Raw genomic sequence first — 18604 nt, 5'->3', positions numbered from 1 at the left:
CAAACCCCCCCCAAATGACCCCATTTTGGAAAGTAGACACCCCAAGGAAATTGCTGAGAGGCATGTTGAGCCCATTGAATATTTATTTTTTTTGTCCCAAGTGATTGAATAATGACAAAAAAAAAAAAAAAAAAAAAATTTACAAAAAGTTGTCACTAAATGATATATTGCTCACACAGGCCATGGGCATATGTGGAATTGCACCCCAAAATACATTCAGCTGCTTTTTGGGAGCCTAGCCGCGTACGGGGCCCCGAAAACCCAGCACCACCTTCAGGATTTCTAAGGGCATACATTTTTGATTTCACTCCTCACTACCTATCACAGTTTTGAAGGCCATAAAATGCCAAGATGGCACAACCCCCCCCCAAATGACCCCATTTTGGAAAGTAGACACCCCAAGCTATTTGCTGAGAGGCATGGTGAGTATTTTGCAGCTCTCATTTGTTTTTGAAAATGAAGAAAGACCAGAAAAAAAATTTTTTTTTTTTCTTTTTTCAATTTTCAAAACCTTGTGACAAAAAGTGAGGTCTGCAAAATACTCACTATACCTCTCAGCAAATAGCTTGGGCTGTCTACTTTCCAAAATTGGGTCATTTGGGGGGGTTTTGTGCCACCTGGGCTTTCCATGGCCTCCGAAACTGTGATAGGCAGTGAAGAGTGAAATCAAAAATTTACGGCCTTAGAAAGCCTGAAGGCGGTTCTTGGTTTTCGGGGTCCCGTACGCGGCTAGGCTCCCAAAAAGTCCCACACATGTGGTATCCCCGTACTCAGGAGAAGCAACAGAATTTATTTTGGGGTGTAATTTCACAAATCCCCATGGCATGTTTGAGCAATATAACATTTAGTGACAACTTTGTGCAAAAAAAAAAAAAAAAAAAAAAAATTTGTCTCTTTCCCGCAACTTGTGTCACAATATAAAATATTCCATGGACTCGACATGCCTCTCAGCAAATAGCTTGGGGTGTCTACTTTCCAAAATGGGGTCATTTGGGGGGGTTTGAACTGTCCTGGCATTTTATGCACAACATTTAGAAGCTTATGTCACACATCACCCACTCTTCTAACCACTTGAAGACAAAGCCCTTTCTGACACTTTTTGATTACATGAAAAAATTATTTTTTTTTGCAAGAAAATTACTTTGAACCCCCAAACATTATATATTATTTTAAAGCAAATGCCCTACAGATTAAAATGGTGGGTGTTTCATTTTTTTTTTTCACACAGTAATTGCGCAGCGATTTTTCAAACGCATTTTTTGTGGAAAAAACACACTTTTTTAAATTTTAATGCACTAAAACACACTATATTGCCCAAATGTTTGATGAAATAAAAAAGATGATCTTAGGCCGAGTACATGGATACCAAACATGACATGCTTTACAATTGCGCACAAACGTGCAGTGGCAACAAAATTAATACATTTTTAAAAGCCTTTAAAAGCCTTTACAGGTTACCACTTTAGATTTACAGAGGAGGTCTACTGCTAAAATTACTGCCCTCGATCTGACCTTCGCGGTGATACCTCACATGCATGGTGCAATTGCTGTTTACATTTGACGCCAGACCGACGCTTGCGTTCGCCTTAGCGCGAGAGCAGGGGGGACAGGGGTGCTTTTTTTTTTTTTTTTTTTTTTTTTTTTTTTTTTTCTTTATTATTTTTTTGCTTTTTTATCTTATTTTTAAACTGTTCCTTTCATATTTTTTTTTAAATCATTTTTATTGTTATCTCAGGGAATGTAAATATCCCCTATGATAGCAATAGGTAGTGACAGGTACTCTTTTTTGAAAAAATTGGGGTCTATTAGACCCTAGATTTCTCCTCTGCCCTCAAAGCATCTGACCACACCAAGATCGGTGTGATAAAATGCTTTCCCAATTTCCCAATGGCGCTGTTTACATCCGGCGAAATCTAAGTCCTAAAATGCTCGTAGCTTCCGGTTTCTTAGGCCATAGAGATGTTTGGAGCCACTCTGGTCTCTGATCAGCTCTATGGTCAGCTGGCTGAATCACCGGCTGCATTCTCAGGTTCCCTGTTGAGACAGGAGAGCCAGAGAAAAACACGGAAGACGGTGGGGGGGGGGGGGGGGCATTCCCTCCCACTGCTTGTAAAAGCAGTCTAGAGGCTAATTAGCCACTAGGATTGCTTTTACATGAAAGCCGACCGCTGGCTGAAAAGAATGATACCAAGATGATACCTAAACCTGCAGGCATCATTCTGGTATAACCACTCAAAGTCGTGAATGGCGTACCTGAAGACAAAAAAATGGTTAACAATAAAGCACAGTAAACGGTAAAGTATAAAAAATTGCATACCTGAAAAGCAAACATGATAAAACATAATAACAATAAAACATTGCAGAATAGAATACAGTAAAAAAGAGCAGAACACCAGAGAGAGAATAGAGAGAGAGAGAACAATAAAACGACAACTATTTTTTTTTATTTTTGTTTGTGTTTTTTTTTTTTTTTTTTTACACTTTTTTTTTGTAACTGTAACTTTTATAACTGTAACCGGTTCCAGGTTCGGGTCTCTCAAAATGCGATGGCATCTTGGGAGACCCTGTGAAAGTGTGCCTAGTCTGTGCAATGCTGTACCCTACGCTAATACTCAACTAGTGAATGGTAGCGTTCAAAACATTCACCAATGCAAAGACCAGGATTATCAGGACAGGAGGGACAATAATAGCGGGTGTCACGTCTATATACGCGCTTGCTGCAGACACGACATCTTTTTTGGGGGGGTTCGTTGGGTAGGGGTACTCGGGAGGACATATAAATGCCTCTCATGCAGCCGACTGCATTTGGTTGGGGATGTGAATGGGGGAAATACGGGCGCTGCAGAAGTGGTGGGTTCCCAATTAGGATTGGCGAATGCAGCAGGAAGGGCATTATGGGCACGACGGGCCTGTGTTTGTCTTTTTGGTGGCAGCGGGACACTACTTGTGCTTGCCACCTCACCAGCTTGAACTGCACTTATGGGACTCGCCACGTCACCAAGTGTTACTGCAGTGCTGGTATGACTACGACCGGGGTGTACTAGGCCGCTGGTGCTTGCCAGTTCACCAAAACGCTACAAAAAAAAGTGACAGTGATCGATCGATACTGCACTTGGGTGGGCTGGGCTGGGCCGGGCGGAGGGGCAAAACACAGGTGCTAGCAGGTATCTGGGCTGATCCCACTAACACTGCGTTTTTGGGAACCCTAAACTGCTGGGGACGCTAGTATAGATCTGATCGGATCAGATATTGATCCGATCAGATACTATACCACTAAGGGAGGCGTATGCTGCATGCGTGGGTGTTAGTGGTACTGGCGCTAATCTGACGCTGCTTGGGGCTGGTGCTTGCCAGTTCACCAAAATGCTACCAAAAAAACTGTTAGCGATCGCAGGGATCAGGCCTGACTCTGCGAACGCTGCAGTTATGCGTTTAGTGTTTTGTAAGTGACAGTGATCGATCGATACTGCACTTGGGTGGGCTGGGCGGAGGGGCAAAACGCAGGTGCTAGCAGGTATCTGGGCTGATCCCGCTAACACTGCGTTTTTGGGAACCCTAAACTGCTGGGGACGCGAGTATAGATCTGATCGGATCAGATATTGATGTGTTCAGATACTATACCACTAAGGGAGGTGTACGGTGCGTGTACGGTGCGTGCGTGGGTGTTCGCGGTACTGGCGCTAATCTGACGCTGCCTGGGGCGACGCATATCACCGCCGGGCGATCAGGGGGCTAAACCTTTATTCGGTAATAAACGGCGGGTGCCCTGACACTAAAAAAAATAAACGAACTAACCAGCGTCACCCGTAACAGTTATACGGTGATCAGTGGTGAAAGGGTTAACTAGGGGGCAATCAAGGGGTTAAAACATTTATTAGATAGTATATGGGGGTCCCTGTCGCTATAAAACGCTGACAGCGAACCTAAATATTTACGTTCCTAACTAGCGTCACCAGCGACACTAATACAGCGATCAGAAAAATGATCGCTTAGCGACACTGGTGACAGGGGGTGATCAAGGGGTTAAAACTTTATTAGGGGGGGTTAGGGGGGTACCCTAGACCTACAGGGGGCTAATACTAACTGTCCTACCACTGCTAACTGTCACAAACTGACACTATGCAGTAATCAGGAAAAAAACAAAACAAAACAAAAAAACCTGCTTGGTGTCAGTTTGTGACAGGGGGGGGGGGGTGATTGGGGGGCGATCGGGGGGGGATCGGGGGTGTAAAGTATGCCTGGCATGTTCTACTGTGTTGTGTGTGTGTGTGTGTTGTGCACTTACATGTCTTCTCTCCTCGGTGCTGGAACGGAAACTGGCCAGCCGAGGAGAGATGACATCACATCCTCTGCCTCTGTGTACTATACAGAGGCAGGGGATGTTTCTCATTGGCTGGGAGCGATCGCGAGGGGGGGGCCACGATCGGATGGTCTCCCCCTCGTCTCTCAACTCTCCCAGCCAAACGCCGACCGCCGATGGCACCGGGGGGGGGGTCCGATCGGACCCCCCGCCCGCGGGAAGGCAATCACGTACCAGGTACGTGATTTTGCCTGCCCGTGCCGCTCTGCTCACGTATATATGCGTGAGGCGGTCGGCAAGTGGTTAAGCACTTCAGCCCCAGAAGGATTTGCCCCCTTCCTGACCAGGTCATTTTTTGCGATTTGGCACTGCGTTGTTTTAACTGACGCGCGGTCGTGTGATGTTGTACCCAAACAAAATGTCCTTTTTTTTCCCCACAAATAAAGCTTTCTTTTGGTGGTATTAAATATCCCCCAAAAAAAAAAAAAAATTAAAACAAATTTTTTTTATCAGTTTAGGCTGATATATATTCTTATACATATTTTTGGTAAAAAAAAAAAAAAATCGCAATAAGCGTATATTGATTGGTTATAACGTCTACAAAATAGGCGATAGATTTTTTTTTTTTTTTTACTAGTAATGGCGGCGATCTGCGTGGTGTGTTTTTTTTTTTTTTTTTTTTTTCTATCAGGAGTGCAACATTGCAGCAGACAAATTGGACACTTTTGACACTATTTTGGGACCATTGACATTTATACAGCGATCAGAGCTAAAATTAGCCACGGATTACTGTATAAATGTCACTGGCAGGGAAGGGGTTAACACTAGGGGTGATCAAGGGGTTAACTGTGTTCCCTAGGTGTGTTCTAACTGTAGGGGGGATGGGACTGACTAGGGGAGGAGACCGATCGGTGTTCATACTTAGTATGAAAACACAATCTGTCTCCTCTTCCCTGAAAGAACCGGGATTTGTGTGTTTACACACACAGATCCCAGTTCTCTCTCTGTCACGAGAGATCGCAGGTGCCCAGCGGTCATCGCGCTCGCCTGCTATGACATCTTAAAGGAGCGACGTACAGCTTACGGCGATTTACGCAGCCAAGCCTACCTGCCGCTGTATAACTGCGGCGGCTGGTCAGCTAGCGGGTAAAGCAGAATTAAACTGTATGGGCACTGCAAACTGAAAACACTATTTAATTTATTTTTAAAAATAAAAAGCAAACTCGCCCATCCATTCATGTCTTCATGCTTTATTTTGTTGACAAATCACCTTAAACACCTTCCTAGCATTTCTAGCCCTGGCAATTTTGAGAAAGGGCAGATGATTCATGTAGAATTTATTTCCTGCAATATATCTCCCCTTAGCTCAGGCATGCAGTCAGAAGGGTGTGCTTAGCTGAAAAAGCTCCTCTTCCAGTTAAAAAGAAAAAAAAGTGCTCATGAAGGCTTCTGGGATGTATGACATCATTTTGGCCTAGACCAAGTTTTAAAGAAGTAAATATAATATACTTTATTACTATTTACTAATGCTAGCAGCATAAGGACTTCAAATAATTAATGTTGATTGAGAGAGCTTAGTTCTGCTTTAAAGTGTGCAATCTGTATTTTTTTGCAAACACAGCTCAGGCGAGAATCTGTCAGATTTTTTGTGTACTTCTTGCAGATTTTATCTCCCTCCCTATCTTGTCACAGTGAGAGAAATCTCTAACAGATCCCTGGATAACAGTAAAAAAATCACAGAAGGTCTTCCACACTCTAACAAAAGTGTGTTTCTTTGTTTTTTTTTTTAACATAGGACTTTGTGCTCTATTTGAGTCCTTAATCCCTGTGTTCAGTGTGCATTTACATGTGTTTGTGGTGCATTTTTTTTTTTTTTTTTTATATCTATTTTATTTTTTTTTTGCACATAAAAGTAACATAATGGTATGAATAAGGCTTAGTGAAATACATTAATTTTTCTTACAAGTGCAGTAAACAAATCCTCAGTGTAAGTTGCAGTTCACTTTAGCAGAGTACCAGCCTTATGATGTACTGTACTGGTTGCACTGTGCCAGGTCTAGACTGCTAATTGATGAAGGTCTAGAGCAGGATTTACTGTCCTTTAAACTTTTGAAGGGCTGGACTGTGGCCAATGGAAGTAGAAATGTCCTAGGATCAGAGGGGGTGAACGATGCCCCATCATTGGTTTCAGTGGGAGGATCAGTGCCCCATCATTGGTGCTAGTGGAAGGAACAGTGCCCCATCATTGGTGCTAGTGGAAGGAACAGTGCCCCATCATTGGTGCTAGTGGAAGGAACAGTGCCCCATCATTGGTGCTAGTGGAAGGAACAGTGCCCCATCATTGGTGCTAGTGGAAGGAACAGTGCCCCATCATTGGTGCTAGTGGAAGGAACAGTGCCCCATCATTGGTGCTAGTGGAAGGAACAGTGCCCCATCATTGGTGCTAGTGGAAGGAACAGTGCCCCATCATTGGTGCTAGTGGAAGGAACAGTGCCCCACCATTGGTGTCAGTGGGAGGAACAGTTGCAGTTCACTTTAGCAGAGTACCAGCCTTATGATGTACTGTACTGGTTGCACTGTGCCAGGTCTAGACTGCTAATTGATGAAGGTCTAGAGCAGGATTTACTGTCCTTTAAACTTTTGAAGGGCTGGACTGTGGCCAATGGAAGTAGAAATGTCCTAGGATCAGAGGGGGTGAACGATGCCCCATCATTGGTTTCAGTGGGAGGATCAGTGCCCCATCATTGGTGTCAAGGAGGAACAGTGCCCCATCATTGGTGCTAGTGGAAGGAACAGTGCCCCATCATTGGTGCTAGTGGAAGGAACAGTGCCCCATCATTGGTGCTAGTGGAAGGAACAGTGCCCCATCATTGGTGCTAGTGGAAGGAACAGTGCCCCACCATTGGTGTCAGTGGGAGGAACAGTGCCCCGTCATTGGTGTCAGTGGAAGGAATAGTGCCCCATCATTGGTGTCAGTGGCAGGAATTAAGCCCCACCGTTGCTGGGGGGGGCGGGGGAAATGCTCAAAGGGCTGGATGAAAGAAAGCAAAAGAGCTGCATCTAGCCCCAGGGCCACAGTTTGGAGGCCACTGGTCTAGAGTAAGAATGCAGACCTTGTAGATGCAGTTAATGATGTTTTGACTGTGTTGTGTAGGTCTATTATATTTCATCAGTTGTACACAGTAATAGAGACTTTCAGCCTCAAGAGACAAGTGTGAATTTCAAGGGATTGCATTTAGAAGGTTTGATTTAAAGTCAGTTGCAGTTCAGTGCTAATTTTTTTTTTTTTTAATTCGTTTTAGGGTTCAGGGGTGATAGGAGGTATAATTTTTCTGGGGGCAGAAAAACAACTTTTTTTTTTTTTTTTCCCCCTTTTAATTTTGGCACCAAAAGCCCCATATTGTATAGTAAAGGACGTGAGAACATGATAAGTACAGTTGTGTTCATAAGTTTACATACCCTGGCAGAATTTATGATTTCTTGGCCATTTTTCAGAGAATATGAATAACACAAAAACTTTTCTTTCACTAATGGTTAGTGTTTGGCTGAAACCATTTATTATCAATCAACTGTGTTTACTCTTTTTAAATCATAATGGCAACAAAAACTACCCAAATGACCCTGATCAAAAGTTTACATACCCCAGTTCTTAATACTGTGTATTGCCCTCTTTAACATCAATGACAGCTTGAAGTCTTTTGTGGTATTTGTGGATGAGGCTCTTTATCTTCTCAGATGGTAAAGCTGCCCGTTCCTGTAAATTCTTGGGCTGTCTTGCATGAACTGCGCGTCTGAGATCTCCCTAGAGTGGCTCAATGATATTGAGGTCAGGAGACTGAGATGGCCACTTCAGAACCTTCACTTTATTCTGCTGTAGCCAATGACAGGTCGACTTGGCCTTTTGTTTTGGATCATTGGAATGTCCAAGTACGTCCCATGCACATCTTCCTGGCTGATGAATGCAAATGTTCTTCCAGTATTTTTTGATAGCATACTGCATTCATCTTGCCAACAATTTTGACCAAATTTCCTGTGCTTTTGTAGCTCACACATCCCCAAAACATCAGCGATCCACCTCCGTACCTCTCATCATAGGCCTTGCTGACTCCTCTCCAAATGTAGCGTTTATGGTTGTGGCCAAAAAGCTAAATTTTGGTCTCATCACTCCAAATGACTTTGTGCCAGAAGGTTTGAGGCTTGTCTCTGTTCTGTTTGATGTTTTGTAAGCGGGATGCTTTGTGGCATTTGCATAATAATGGCTTTCTTCTGGCGACTCGACCATGCAGCCCATCTTTCTTCAAGTGCCTCCTTATTGTGCATCTTGAAACAGCCACACCACATGTTTTCAGAGAGTGCTGTATTTAACCTGAAGTTATTTTTGGGTTTTTCTTTGCATCCCGAACAATTTTCCTGGCAGTTGTGGCTGAAATTTTAGTTGGTCTACCTGACCGTGGTTTGGTTTCACCAGAAACCCTCATTCTTGATTAGAGTTTGAACACTGCTGATTGGCATTCTGAATTCCTTGGATATCCTTTTATATCCCTTTCCCATTTTATACAGTTCAACTACCTTTTCCCGCAGATCTTTTGAAAATATTTTTGCTTTCCCCATGACTCAAAATCCAGAAACGTTAGTGCAGCACTGTATGAAAGATGCAAGGGTCTGTCAGGAGTCCAGAAACGCATTAACCTTTTATATACACACACATTAATTACAAGCAAACAGATCACAGGTTATGATGATTACCTTTTAATAGCCATTCAAACCCCTTTGTGTCAACTTGTGTGCATGTTATCAGGCCAAAATCACCAGGGTATGTAAACTTTTGATCAGGGTCATTTGGGTAGTTTCTGTTGTCATTATGATTTTAAAAGGGTAAACTCAGTTGATTGATGATAAATGGCTTCAGCCAAACACTAACCATGAGTGAAAAATGGCCAAGAAATCATAAATTCTGCCAGGGTATGTAAACTTATGAGCAAAACATCCTTCTGTCTAGCAAAATATCATTAAGAGAAATGCACAAGTGACTGTTAAATTCTGTTTTGATTTCTTCCTCCTTCCTACCTCTCATTTTGAGAACTTTTACCAGTTCTTAGGGAATAAGGGGTGTTTGTAATACTTCCAGAACTGAAGGTGGTGGGAATATGAAATGCAATTCTCTATAAGTTTTGCAATTTGAATAGTAAACTTGGAGGTGGGTGGGTAATTTATATTTATATTATATTATTTATATGCCTTTTTCACACCACCCTTTTTCGTTATTTTACATCAATGCTTAATTTTTTCTTTTTGCTGTGCAGTGTAAGTTTTTTCAATTATTGGCAACCCTGTGTACTCCAATGGAGCAGTTCTATGAAGCCTTGCGCTATAAAAAAAACTCTATAGTGAGGGGAAAAAAATATTTGATCCCTTGCTGTTGCCACTGGCAAAGAAATGACCAGTCTATAATTTTTAATGGTAGGTTTATTTTTAAAAAGTTATAAATTGATTTGCATCTTAATGAGTGAAATAAAGATTTGATCCCCCTATCAATTCACAAGATTTATGGCTCCAAGGTGTCCTCTATACAGGTATTGAGCTGAGACTGGGAGCATTCACTTAGGCCAGGTTCACATTGGTACAACATGACTGTTGTATGACTGCCATCCTACTTTGCCCCGCAACATCGATCCTACTTCCATCCAATTTGATTGAACAGGATACGATTTTGTTCCAACTTTGAGATAGTCCGACTTTTCCTTTTGACCAATCAAAACAATCCCTGTGTGACATAAATTCCTTTTTACTGCTGTTGTAATCACCATGTCGGATGTCACAAGTCGGATGGTTAGGACGAGGATCTGACTTTAGTGATATTGAATGGGCTGAAAACAGACCAAAGTAGTGCAGGAACCTTTTCTAAAGTCGGACCGACTTGTGTCAGGCCAGTTAAAGCAGAGTTCCGCTTTAAAAAAAAAAATAAAAGTCAGCTGCTACAAATACTGCAGCTGCTGACTTTTAATAATCAGACACTTACCTGTCCCAGGGTCCAGCGATGCAGGGGATCTTAGCCCCGCTCGGCGGTGCCGGCATTGTAACTGCGGGCGGCTGTGGCTTCACAGCCAGGCACCCAATGCGCGAGCCATGACTGGCCGCTCAATCATCTGGGACCTGTGACGTGTCCCAGATGATTGCCTAGAGGGAGGGGGGAGAGGTGTTCTGGCGCACACTCGGCGCCGAAAGGAAGTGGGAGCTGGAACCCTCTGAAAAGAGGGTATCCGCCAACCCCCCCAAAAAAAAAAAAAATTACATGCCAAATGTGGCATGTCAGGGGGTCACCTTCTCTTAAAGCGGACGTTCCATTTTTGGGTGGAACTCTTCTTTAAGACGGCTCTCATGGGGAACCATTGATTTGCACACGTCAGGTGCTCCCAAAGTTCAAGCGTATGTCACACCAATGTGAACTGAGCTCCTAATCTCAGCGTGTTACCTATACAGGTAACAAAAAAAGACACCTGTCAAAAGAAGCAATCAATTTAGATTCCAATCTCTCCATCATGGACAAGACCAAAGAGCTGCCCAAGGATGTCAGGGACAAGATTGTAGACCTACACAAGGCTGGAATGGACTACAAGACCATCGCCAAGCAGCTTGGTGAGAGGGTGACAACAGTTGGTGCGATTATTCGCAAATGGAAGAAACACAAAATAACTGTCAAACTCCCTTGGTCTGGAGCTCAATGCAAGATCTCACCTCGCGGAGTTTCAGTGATCATGAGAACGTTGAGGAATCAGCCCAAAAGTACATGGGAGAATCTTGTCAATGATCTCAAGGCAGCTGGGACCATAGTCATCAAGAAAACAACTGGTACACGCTACGCCGTGTGTCCTGCAGCGCTCGCAAGGTCCCCCTGCTCAAGAAAGCACATGTATAGGCCTGTCTAAAGTTTGCTAATGAAAATCTGAATGATTCAGAAGAGAACTGGGTGAAAGTGTTATGGTCAGGTGAGACCAAAATCAAGCTCTTTGACATCAACTCAACTGGCCATGTTTGGAGGAATGCTGCCTATGACTCCAAGAATACCATCCCCACCGTCAAACATGCAGGTGGAAACATTATGCTTTGGGGGTATTTTTCTGCTAAGAGGACAGGACAACTTCACCGCATCAAAGGGACAATGGACGGGGCCATGTACCATCAAATCTTGCGTGAGAACCTCCTTTCCTCAGCCAGGGCATTGAAAATGGGTTGTGGGTGGGTATTTCAGCATGACAATTACCCAAAACACACTGTCAAGGCAACCATGGAGTGGCTCAAGAAGCACATTAAGGCCCTGAAGTGGCCTAGCTAGTCTCCAGACCTTAAAGTGTTACTAAACCCAGTAATATTAAAATAGTTCATCCGCCTCTCCCCCCCACAGTGCCCACAGCTTATAAATCTTCTTTTTACATTAAGATACTGCCACTATATACCTTTTTGGATGCTCTGTATACCACAGTTACATGATAGCACTGGAGAAACTGTGCAGTTTGAGAGTTCAGGTAGATTTCCACTACAGCCTGTATACATGCCCACATGTGATGTCAATATCATGTGACCTGGCTAGCTCTGAGAACAAGTAAATGTTCTCTCCAGCATAAAAGACACAACTGAGCATGTGCAGGTCGGCTTCCCTGCCTGTGTTAGCTGGCCTTCCCCAGATAGACAGTGCAGGAGGGAGAGGATCTATGCATACAGGATAAAACAGCCTTTTTACGCAATGCATATGTAGAGGGAGCTGAAGGTTTGAGTTACCAAACGTCAGCCTCGAAACCCTAATGACTTGGAGAGGATCTGCAAAGAGGAGTTGAACAAAATCCTTCCTGAGATGTGTGCAAACCTGGTGTCCAACTACAAGAAATATCTGATCTCTGTGATTGCCAACAAGGGTTCTGCTACCAAGTACTAAGTCATGTTTTGCGAATGGGGTCAAATATTTATTTCACTCATTAAAATGCAAATCAATTTATAACTTTTTTGACATGCATTTTTCTTGATTTTTTTTTTTTGTTCTGTCTCTCACTGTTAAAATAAACCTTTAAATAAATAAACCATTAAATTATAGACTGATCATTTCTTTGTCAGTGGGCAAACGTACAAAATCAGGGGATCAAATACTTTTTTCCCTCACTGTACTCTGGGCAGTCCCCGGATTACAAACAAGATAGGTTTTCTAGGTTTGATCTTAAGTTGAATTTGTATGTAAGTTGGAACAGGTAAATTTTTTTAACTGTAACTCCAGGCAAAGAATATTTGGTTTTTGGATAGCATAGGGAAGGTTTAACACCCCTGTAACATTTGTTTTGCTGTCTGTGCCCCTGTTCAGAAGATTTCACCTCGCTCGCTTCAGTGGAGACACGTGTTTCCAAATGACAACTCTTACAGCAGGGAATTTCCTCTCACTTCCTGTCTCGCCCGCCCCCCTGTTTGTTAGTATGCGAGTCAGATTTACAAGGGGACTGCTTGTAGTGTGTTATTTATGTGTCTGGATTTATATGGAACAGAGAGTATAACATATCAAAAAACAGTGCAGTGTATTTTTGATGTCTGCAAGATTGTTCTGACAATTTTTTTTTTTTTTTTTTTTCTGCAGTGAATGTGTACGTTTAAAATCAACAGACATCCAGCCGGATATCTTCAGCTATCTTTTACACTTGATGTATACTGGAAAAATGGCCCCTCAGCTTATCGATCCTGTGCGCCTTGAGCAAGGCATAAAGTTTTTGCATGCCTTTCCTTTAATACAAGAGGCCAGCCTTGCAAGTCACGGTGGATTTTCTCATGCAGATCAGGTTTTCCCACTTGCATCTTCCCTCTATGGTATCCAGATTGCAGATCATCAAATCAGGCAACCAACAAAAGTTACCACTGCAGCTGAGAAGACTACACGAGAAACTCGACCACAAACCTCAAGGTTGAATCAGGAAACTCCATCAGACAATGTACAGTTAAATCAACTGCCGTCTTCATTGCCAGCAGCAAACCGGACAAATTTAACTTTCTCTGAGCCAGTGCATGCTCCATTGTCTCCGGAGCCTACCTCTTCTGTTCCTGCTCCTTCTGCACTGGAAGAAAATAGCATGGAGGAATCGCCAAGCGAGGAACAAAATACATCCCTCACAATCGCTCACGTCAAGCCAAGCATCATGAAGAGAAATGGAAGCTTCCCCAAATATTATGCCTGTCACTTGTGTGGTCGCCGTTTTAACTTGAGGAGCAGTTTGCGTGAACACCTTCAGCTTCATACAGGAATGCCATTTAGCGCCACAGCTGGGCAGACAGAGGCCAGTGTCTCCCCTTCCTTCTGTAATAATGGGTCAGAGCTAGGAAAGGAATCCATGGAGACAACAGAGACTGGCATGATAAGTGACAGTGATATGGCTCAGATCTCAGACTCGCCAATAATAGATGGTCAGCAGCAAGCTGAGACCCCACCACCGTCCGATATTGCAGATATAGATAACTTAGAGCAAGCCGACCAAGAAAGAGAAGTGAAACGTCGAAAGTATGAGTGCACTATCTGTGGGCGTAAGTTTATCCAGAAAAGCCATTGGAGAGAGCATATGTACATCCACACGGGTAAGCCATTCAAGTGTAGCACCTGTGACAAGAGTTTCTGTAGGGCCAACCAAGCTGCTAGACACGTATGCCTAAAGAGTTCTGACACCTACACGGTGGTCGACAAGCAGACTCTGGAACTGTGTTCATTTGATGAAAGCAGCCAGTTGGACAACATGCTACAAACAAATAAACGTTACAAGTGCAACTTGTGTGACAAAACGTTCTCCACGCCTAACGAGGTGGTAAAACATACGTGCCAAGGCCAAAACTCAGATGTCTTTGCTCTTGAAGATGAAGGAAAGTCAATCTTGTTAAGTAGTGGGGACTCAGATCCAGCTGACAGTGAGCATTCTATGCTAGCAACTATTAAAAAAGAGCAAGAGTCTGTGCTTGATTAGCTTTTTTGGTTGTGTACATAATATAAATATATATAATTTCCTACTGTGTACATTTTTTTTTTTTTTTTTTTTTTTAACCTAGAGAATTTGTCATTTCTATCTCCTCCATCCCTTTTACTTTACCGCTTTATTTTAGTTTCGACATAATATGCAGAACCCTGAGAAACAGTTTGGTGTAAGACCAACATTTTTTTCATGGGTTGTATTAGGCATTGATTTTTTTTTTTTTTTTTTCTTTATACAAATGTTTTGTTTGTCCAAAGGAAACTGGAACAATGTAATGGCTTCCCTGATGTCAGTAGAACTACTGAAATTTATTAGAGAAATTTAAGCTTCTTCTTTTTTTTTTTTTTTTTTTTTTTTTTTAGATGATAAATGTTTTGAACAGTATCTGTGAATATTGGGGGTAAGAGAAGTTTAAATAAATATAAATACCTACCACATTTAATATATGAATTTTGATTTCCTCATACTCCATGTCCTTTAAAACCAGAAGGAAGGCACTGACCCGCGCCTAGATCAGTAGATTAATAATGGTAATACAAAATTAGCATATTTTATTTCACTGATCAGGATTAAGCAAATCCGTAGAAATACAATTTTTTTGTTTTTTAGTTTTGTTATATCTGCCACATAATCTATGCTGCTCTATTTGATATCATAAGTGGAGTCATTGTGTTGCCAGTGTATGTGTAGTACAGACACTGGGTGCGTTTAAGATCGGTTGTTCATACATTAACTTCTCCAAAATCCCCCCCCCCCAATACAGTTGCACTACCTTGCCAAGAATTGTCCGTGATGATCAGTATGGATATGTATTTCTAGGGCATTTAGCCTTTATATCAATTATAAGGTCTCCATAAATATGTCTGTAGTTTTTTATTTGGAAATAAAGGCATATATTTGGTAGCCGAAGTAACAGGATTTTTAAAAACATTTTGTTAAGGCAAAAATTAATTCAATTTTATTTTTATTTTTTTATTTAATTTGTAGTCTGCTGTGTTAAATGCTACATGCATGCATTTTTTTTTTTTTTGGTATCATTTTGTTGCTTACTGCTACATGCTGTGCTAGGTTTAAAATTACTACCTTTGTTTAGTATGGGGGTAAATAAGAGAACACACTGCCCTATTTTTTTGAGTGGCTATTTTAACTCTAAAAACTGCTATATTTAGAAATGTCATAATTTGACAAGCGGGCTGTGTTCCCTTACAGACTTCCTAGCTAAACCAATGTAGTGATTGATCTGTCATTGTGGAGGAAGCACCACTTAGTTCCCAGTGTTAACAAATGACCCCAAAGTGTATGTTTCCGGTTTTGGAATACATTTTAACATGCACATGATAACCTGCTGTGCCTTATTGATTACCAAGATGTAATTTTTTTCTAATGACGAACTTAAACCTACACTGAATTTGGATTTTAGCCCATATGTTATCTGTGCATAATGGGGGATTCCTGCTTTCTAAATAAACATCTTTTATTATGTAAAATAAAAACACCCCCAAGTTCATTAGTACATAGAGGTTTGTTCTACTTAGAGATAGATGAAAAAAAACACCATTCTGCAATTAGTTTGCATTAGGTAGTCGGTGTGAATGAAAATAATTTAGCAAGGGTTTCCAAAGCTTAAAAGCAAGAGTGATCATTACTTTATTTTGGTTCCAAATTTGATGTTGCACTCTGCACAGCTCCAGTGCCCTTTTTATTTTATTTGCAGGTTATTTCATATGCCACCTAGATTTATTTTTTAACATTTAAATTTATTTGCCATGACACCTTTATATTAAGTAAGGCTTTCAAGCAGAGGCTCTAGAATAGTTGCTTGAGTTAGCCTGTCAATTGATACCTGTTGACACACATATAAACTTTTATTTTCTTCAAAATAAAGCAACCTTTTTCAAAAAGTAATATTTTGTCATTTGTTTAATAGGTTATTTTACTGTCTGTTTTACAGATTTTGCTATTCATAAATTAAAGGTAGCCTAGGCAGTATTGTGAAACACTTTAATCACTTGCTGATCGCCCTATAGCAGTTTCACTGCTACAGGGCGGTAGCTGTGCACAGAATCGCGTTTATACATGTATGTGATCCCGCACTTCCATCTGCAGGGGACGTGCATGCCGCTTCTGCTGTGACTATGCACTGAAACTGATCTGCCGGTGCCTGGGCACTCCGTGTACACTGGAACCTGCCAATCATCGGGCAGAGACTCGGAGTAAACAAAGCAGAGTTCCATTCTGATGGGGGGGTGGATTCTGTGTTCCTGCCCCCAGCCAGTGCCATTAGTACAGTGACATTTTTAGCATTGATCACTGTATTAGCGTCACTGGTTCCTGCAAAGTGTCAGTGTCCCAATGTCCACCGCAATGTAGCAGTCCTGCTATAAGTCGCTGATCGCCCCCATTACTAGCATAAATAAATATTCCAGTGTATGTATCCCATAGTTTGTAGTCGTTATAACGTTCGCATAAACCAATCAATACATGCTTATTGGGATTTTTTTTACCAAAAATATGTAGCAGAATACATACTGGCCTAAATTTATGAAGAAATTTAGATTTTTTTTTATTGGATATGTTTTATAGCAAAAAGTAAGTCTTTCCCTTTTTTTTTTTTTTTTTTTCTCCAAAACTTGTGGGGGAAGCTGGAGGCTCTGTGACAACTTTGTGTGTTGATTTTACACACACAGCTGTCATAGATCCCCCACATATAGTACACCAAGCCCACTGTCTCTGCCATGAACATCTGTCGGTGTCCCCATAAACCTCTGTACCAGTGCACAAAACATCTGTTAGTGTCCCCGTGAACATGTGTACCAGTGCAAAAAACATCTGCAAGAGTGCAATAGTGTTCCATTGTGACATCAACATCTGTCATAGTGTACAATAACATATGTTAGTGTACCAGTGTCCCACCATACGTAAACAGCGATTGTACCACACGTGAGGTATTTATGCTAATGTCGGAGCGAGAGCAATAATTCTAGCACCAGACCTCCCAATGTAACTCTAAACTGTTAACCAATAAAGGCTTATAAAATGTCACCCATAGAGCTTTTTAAATACCGAAGTATGGCACCATTTCACAAGCGCACGCAATTTTAAAGCGTGATATGTTTGATATCTATTTACCTTGCGTCATATTTTATATTTTACTAAGAATTTGGGTATTATATTGTGTCTGTGTGCATTGAAATTCATTAAAATGTATTTCTGTTAGTGTAAAATTGCGTTAGAAAAACTGCTGCGCAAATATCATGTTACATAAAATGGTGGGTTTTGCAAATTTTTATTTTCTAGGACCTCTGCTACAAAAGTATATAATGTTTGGGGGTTCTAAGTCATTTCCTAGCAAAAATACAGATATTTACTTGTAAACAAAAAGTTTCGAAATAAGGCCTGGTCTTAAAGTGGATCATGCCAAAAGTACTCCTCTGATGTTGCGCCTCTTTATGTGACTAGGCTGTGAAAAAAAAATCTCACGTGGTATTGCCATACTCTAGAAAAGTAGCAGAATTTGTTTTGGGGTGTAGTTGCAAGTATGCCTATGCTGTGCGTGGGAAATAACTTGTTAATATGACATTTTTGTGAAAAAACAGTCTTCATTTTTCAAAGAATTGTGGAAAAAACTTCCAACTTCAAAAAACATGCCATGCCTCTTACCAAATACTTTGGACTGTCTACTTTCCAAAAAGGGGTAATTTAGGGGATATATGTACTGTCTTGGCATGTTAGGGCCTCAAGAAATGAGAGAGGCCGTCAGTACATCAGGTGTGATCAATTTTCAATGATTGGTACCATAGACTCTATAATCTTCACACAGACCAAATAATATACAGTGGGGACGGAAAGTATTCAGACCCCCTTAAATTTTTCACTCTTTGTTATATTGCAACCATTTGCTAAAATCATTTAAGTTAATTTTTTCCCCCAATAATGTACACACAGCACCCCATATTGACAGAAAAACACAGAAGTGTTGACATTTTTGCAGATTTATTAAAAAAGAAAAACTGAAATATCACATGGTCCTAAGTATTCAGACCCTTTGCTGTGACACTCATATTTAACTCAGGTGCTGTCCATTTCTTCTGATCATCCTTGAGATGGTTCTAAACCTTCATTTGAGTCCAGCTGTGTTTGATTATACTGATTGGACCTGATTAGGAAAGCCACACACCTGTCTATATAAGACCTTACAGCTCACAGTGCATGTCAGAGTAAATGAGAATCAGGTCAAAGGAACTGCCTGAAGAGCTTAGAAACAGAATTGTGGCATGGCACAGATCTGGCCAAGGTTACAAAAAAATTTCTGCTGCAC

The 18604-nt window shown here is 41.5% G+C and overlaps 1 protein-coding gene across 1 annotated transcript in view; it reads left to right on the top strand.

Moving 5' to 3' along the window:
• The window catches only part of ZBTB2 (zinc finger and BTB domain containing 2), a 35909-nt gene extending 19718 nt beyond the window's left edge, over positions 1 to 16191 (top strand). The window contains exon 3 of the mRNA XM_073627825.1: positions 12915 to 16191. Coding sequence (XP_073483926.1) covers positions 12915 to 14280 — 1366 coding nt within the window. The 3' untranslated portion in view covers positions 14281 to 16191. The remainder of the gene's footprint in view (positions 1 to 12914) is intronic.
• Positions 16192 to 18604: the final 2413 nt, after the last annotated feature.

The sequence above is a fragment of the Aquarana catesbeiana genome, linkage group LG04 (assembly GCF_042186555.1).
Source record: "Aquarana catesbeiana isolate 2022-GZ linkage group LG04, ASM4218655v1, whole genome shotgun sequence".
In the NCBI taxonomy this organism is placed as follows: Eukaryota; Metazoa; Chordata; class Amphibia; order Anura; family Ranidae; genus Aquarana; species Aquarana catesbeiana.
Note: the sequence above shows the minus strand (reverse complement) of the source record. Positions and strands in the feature narration are given on the sequence as shown.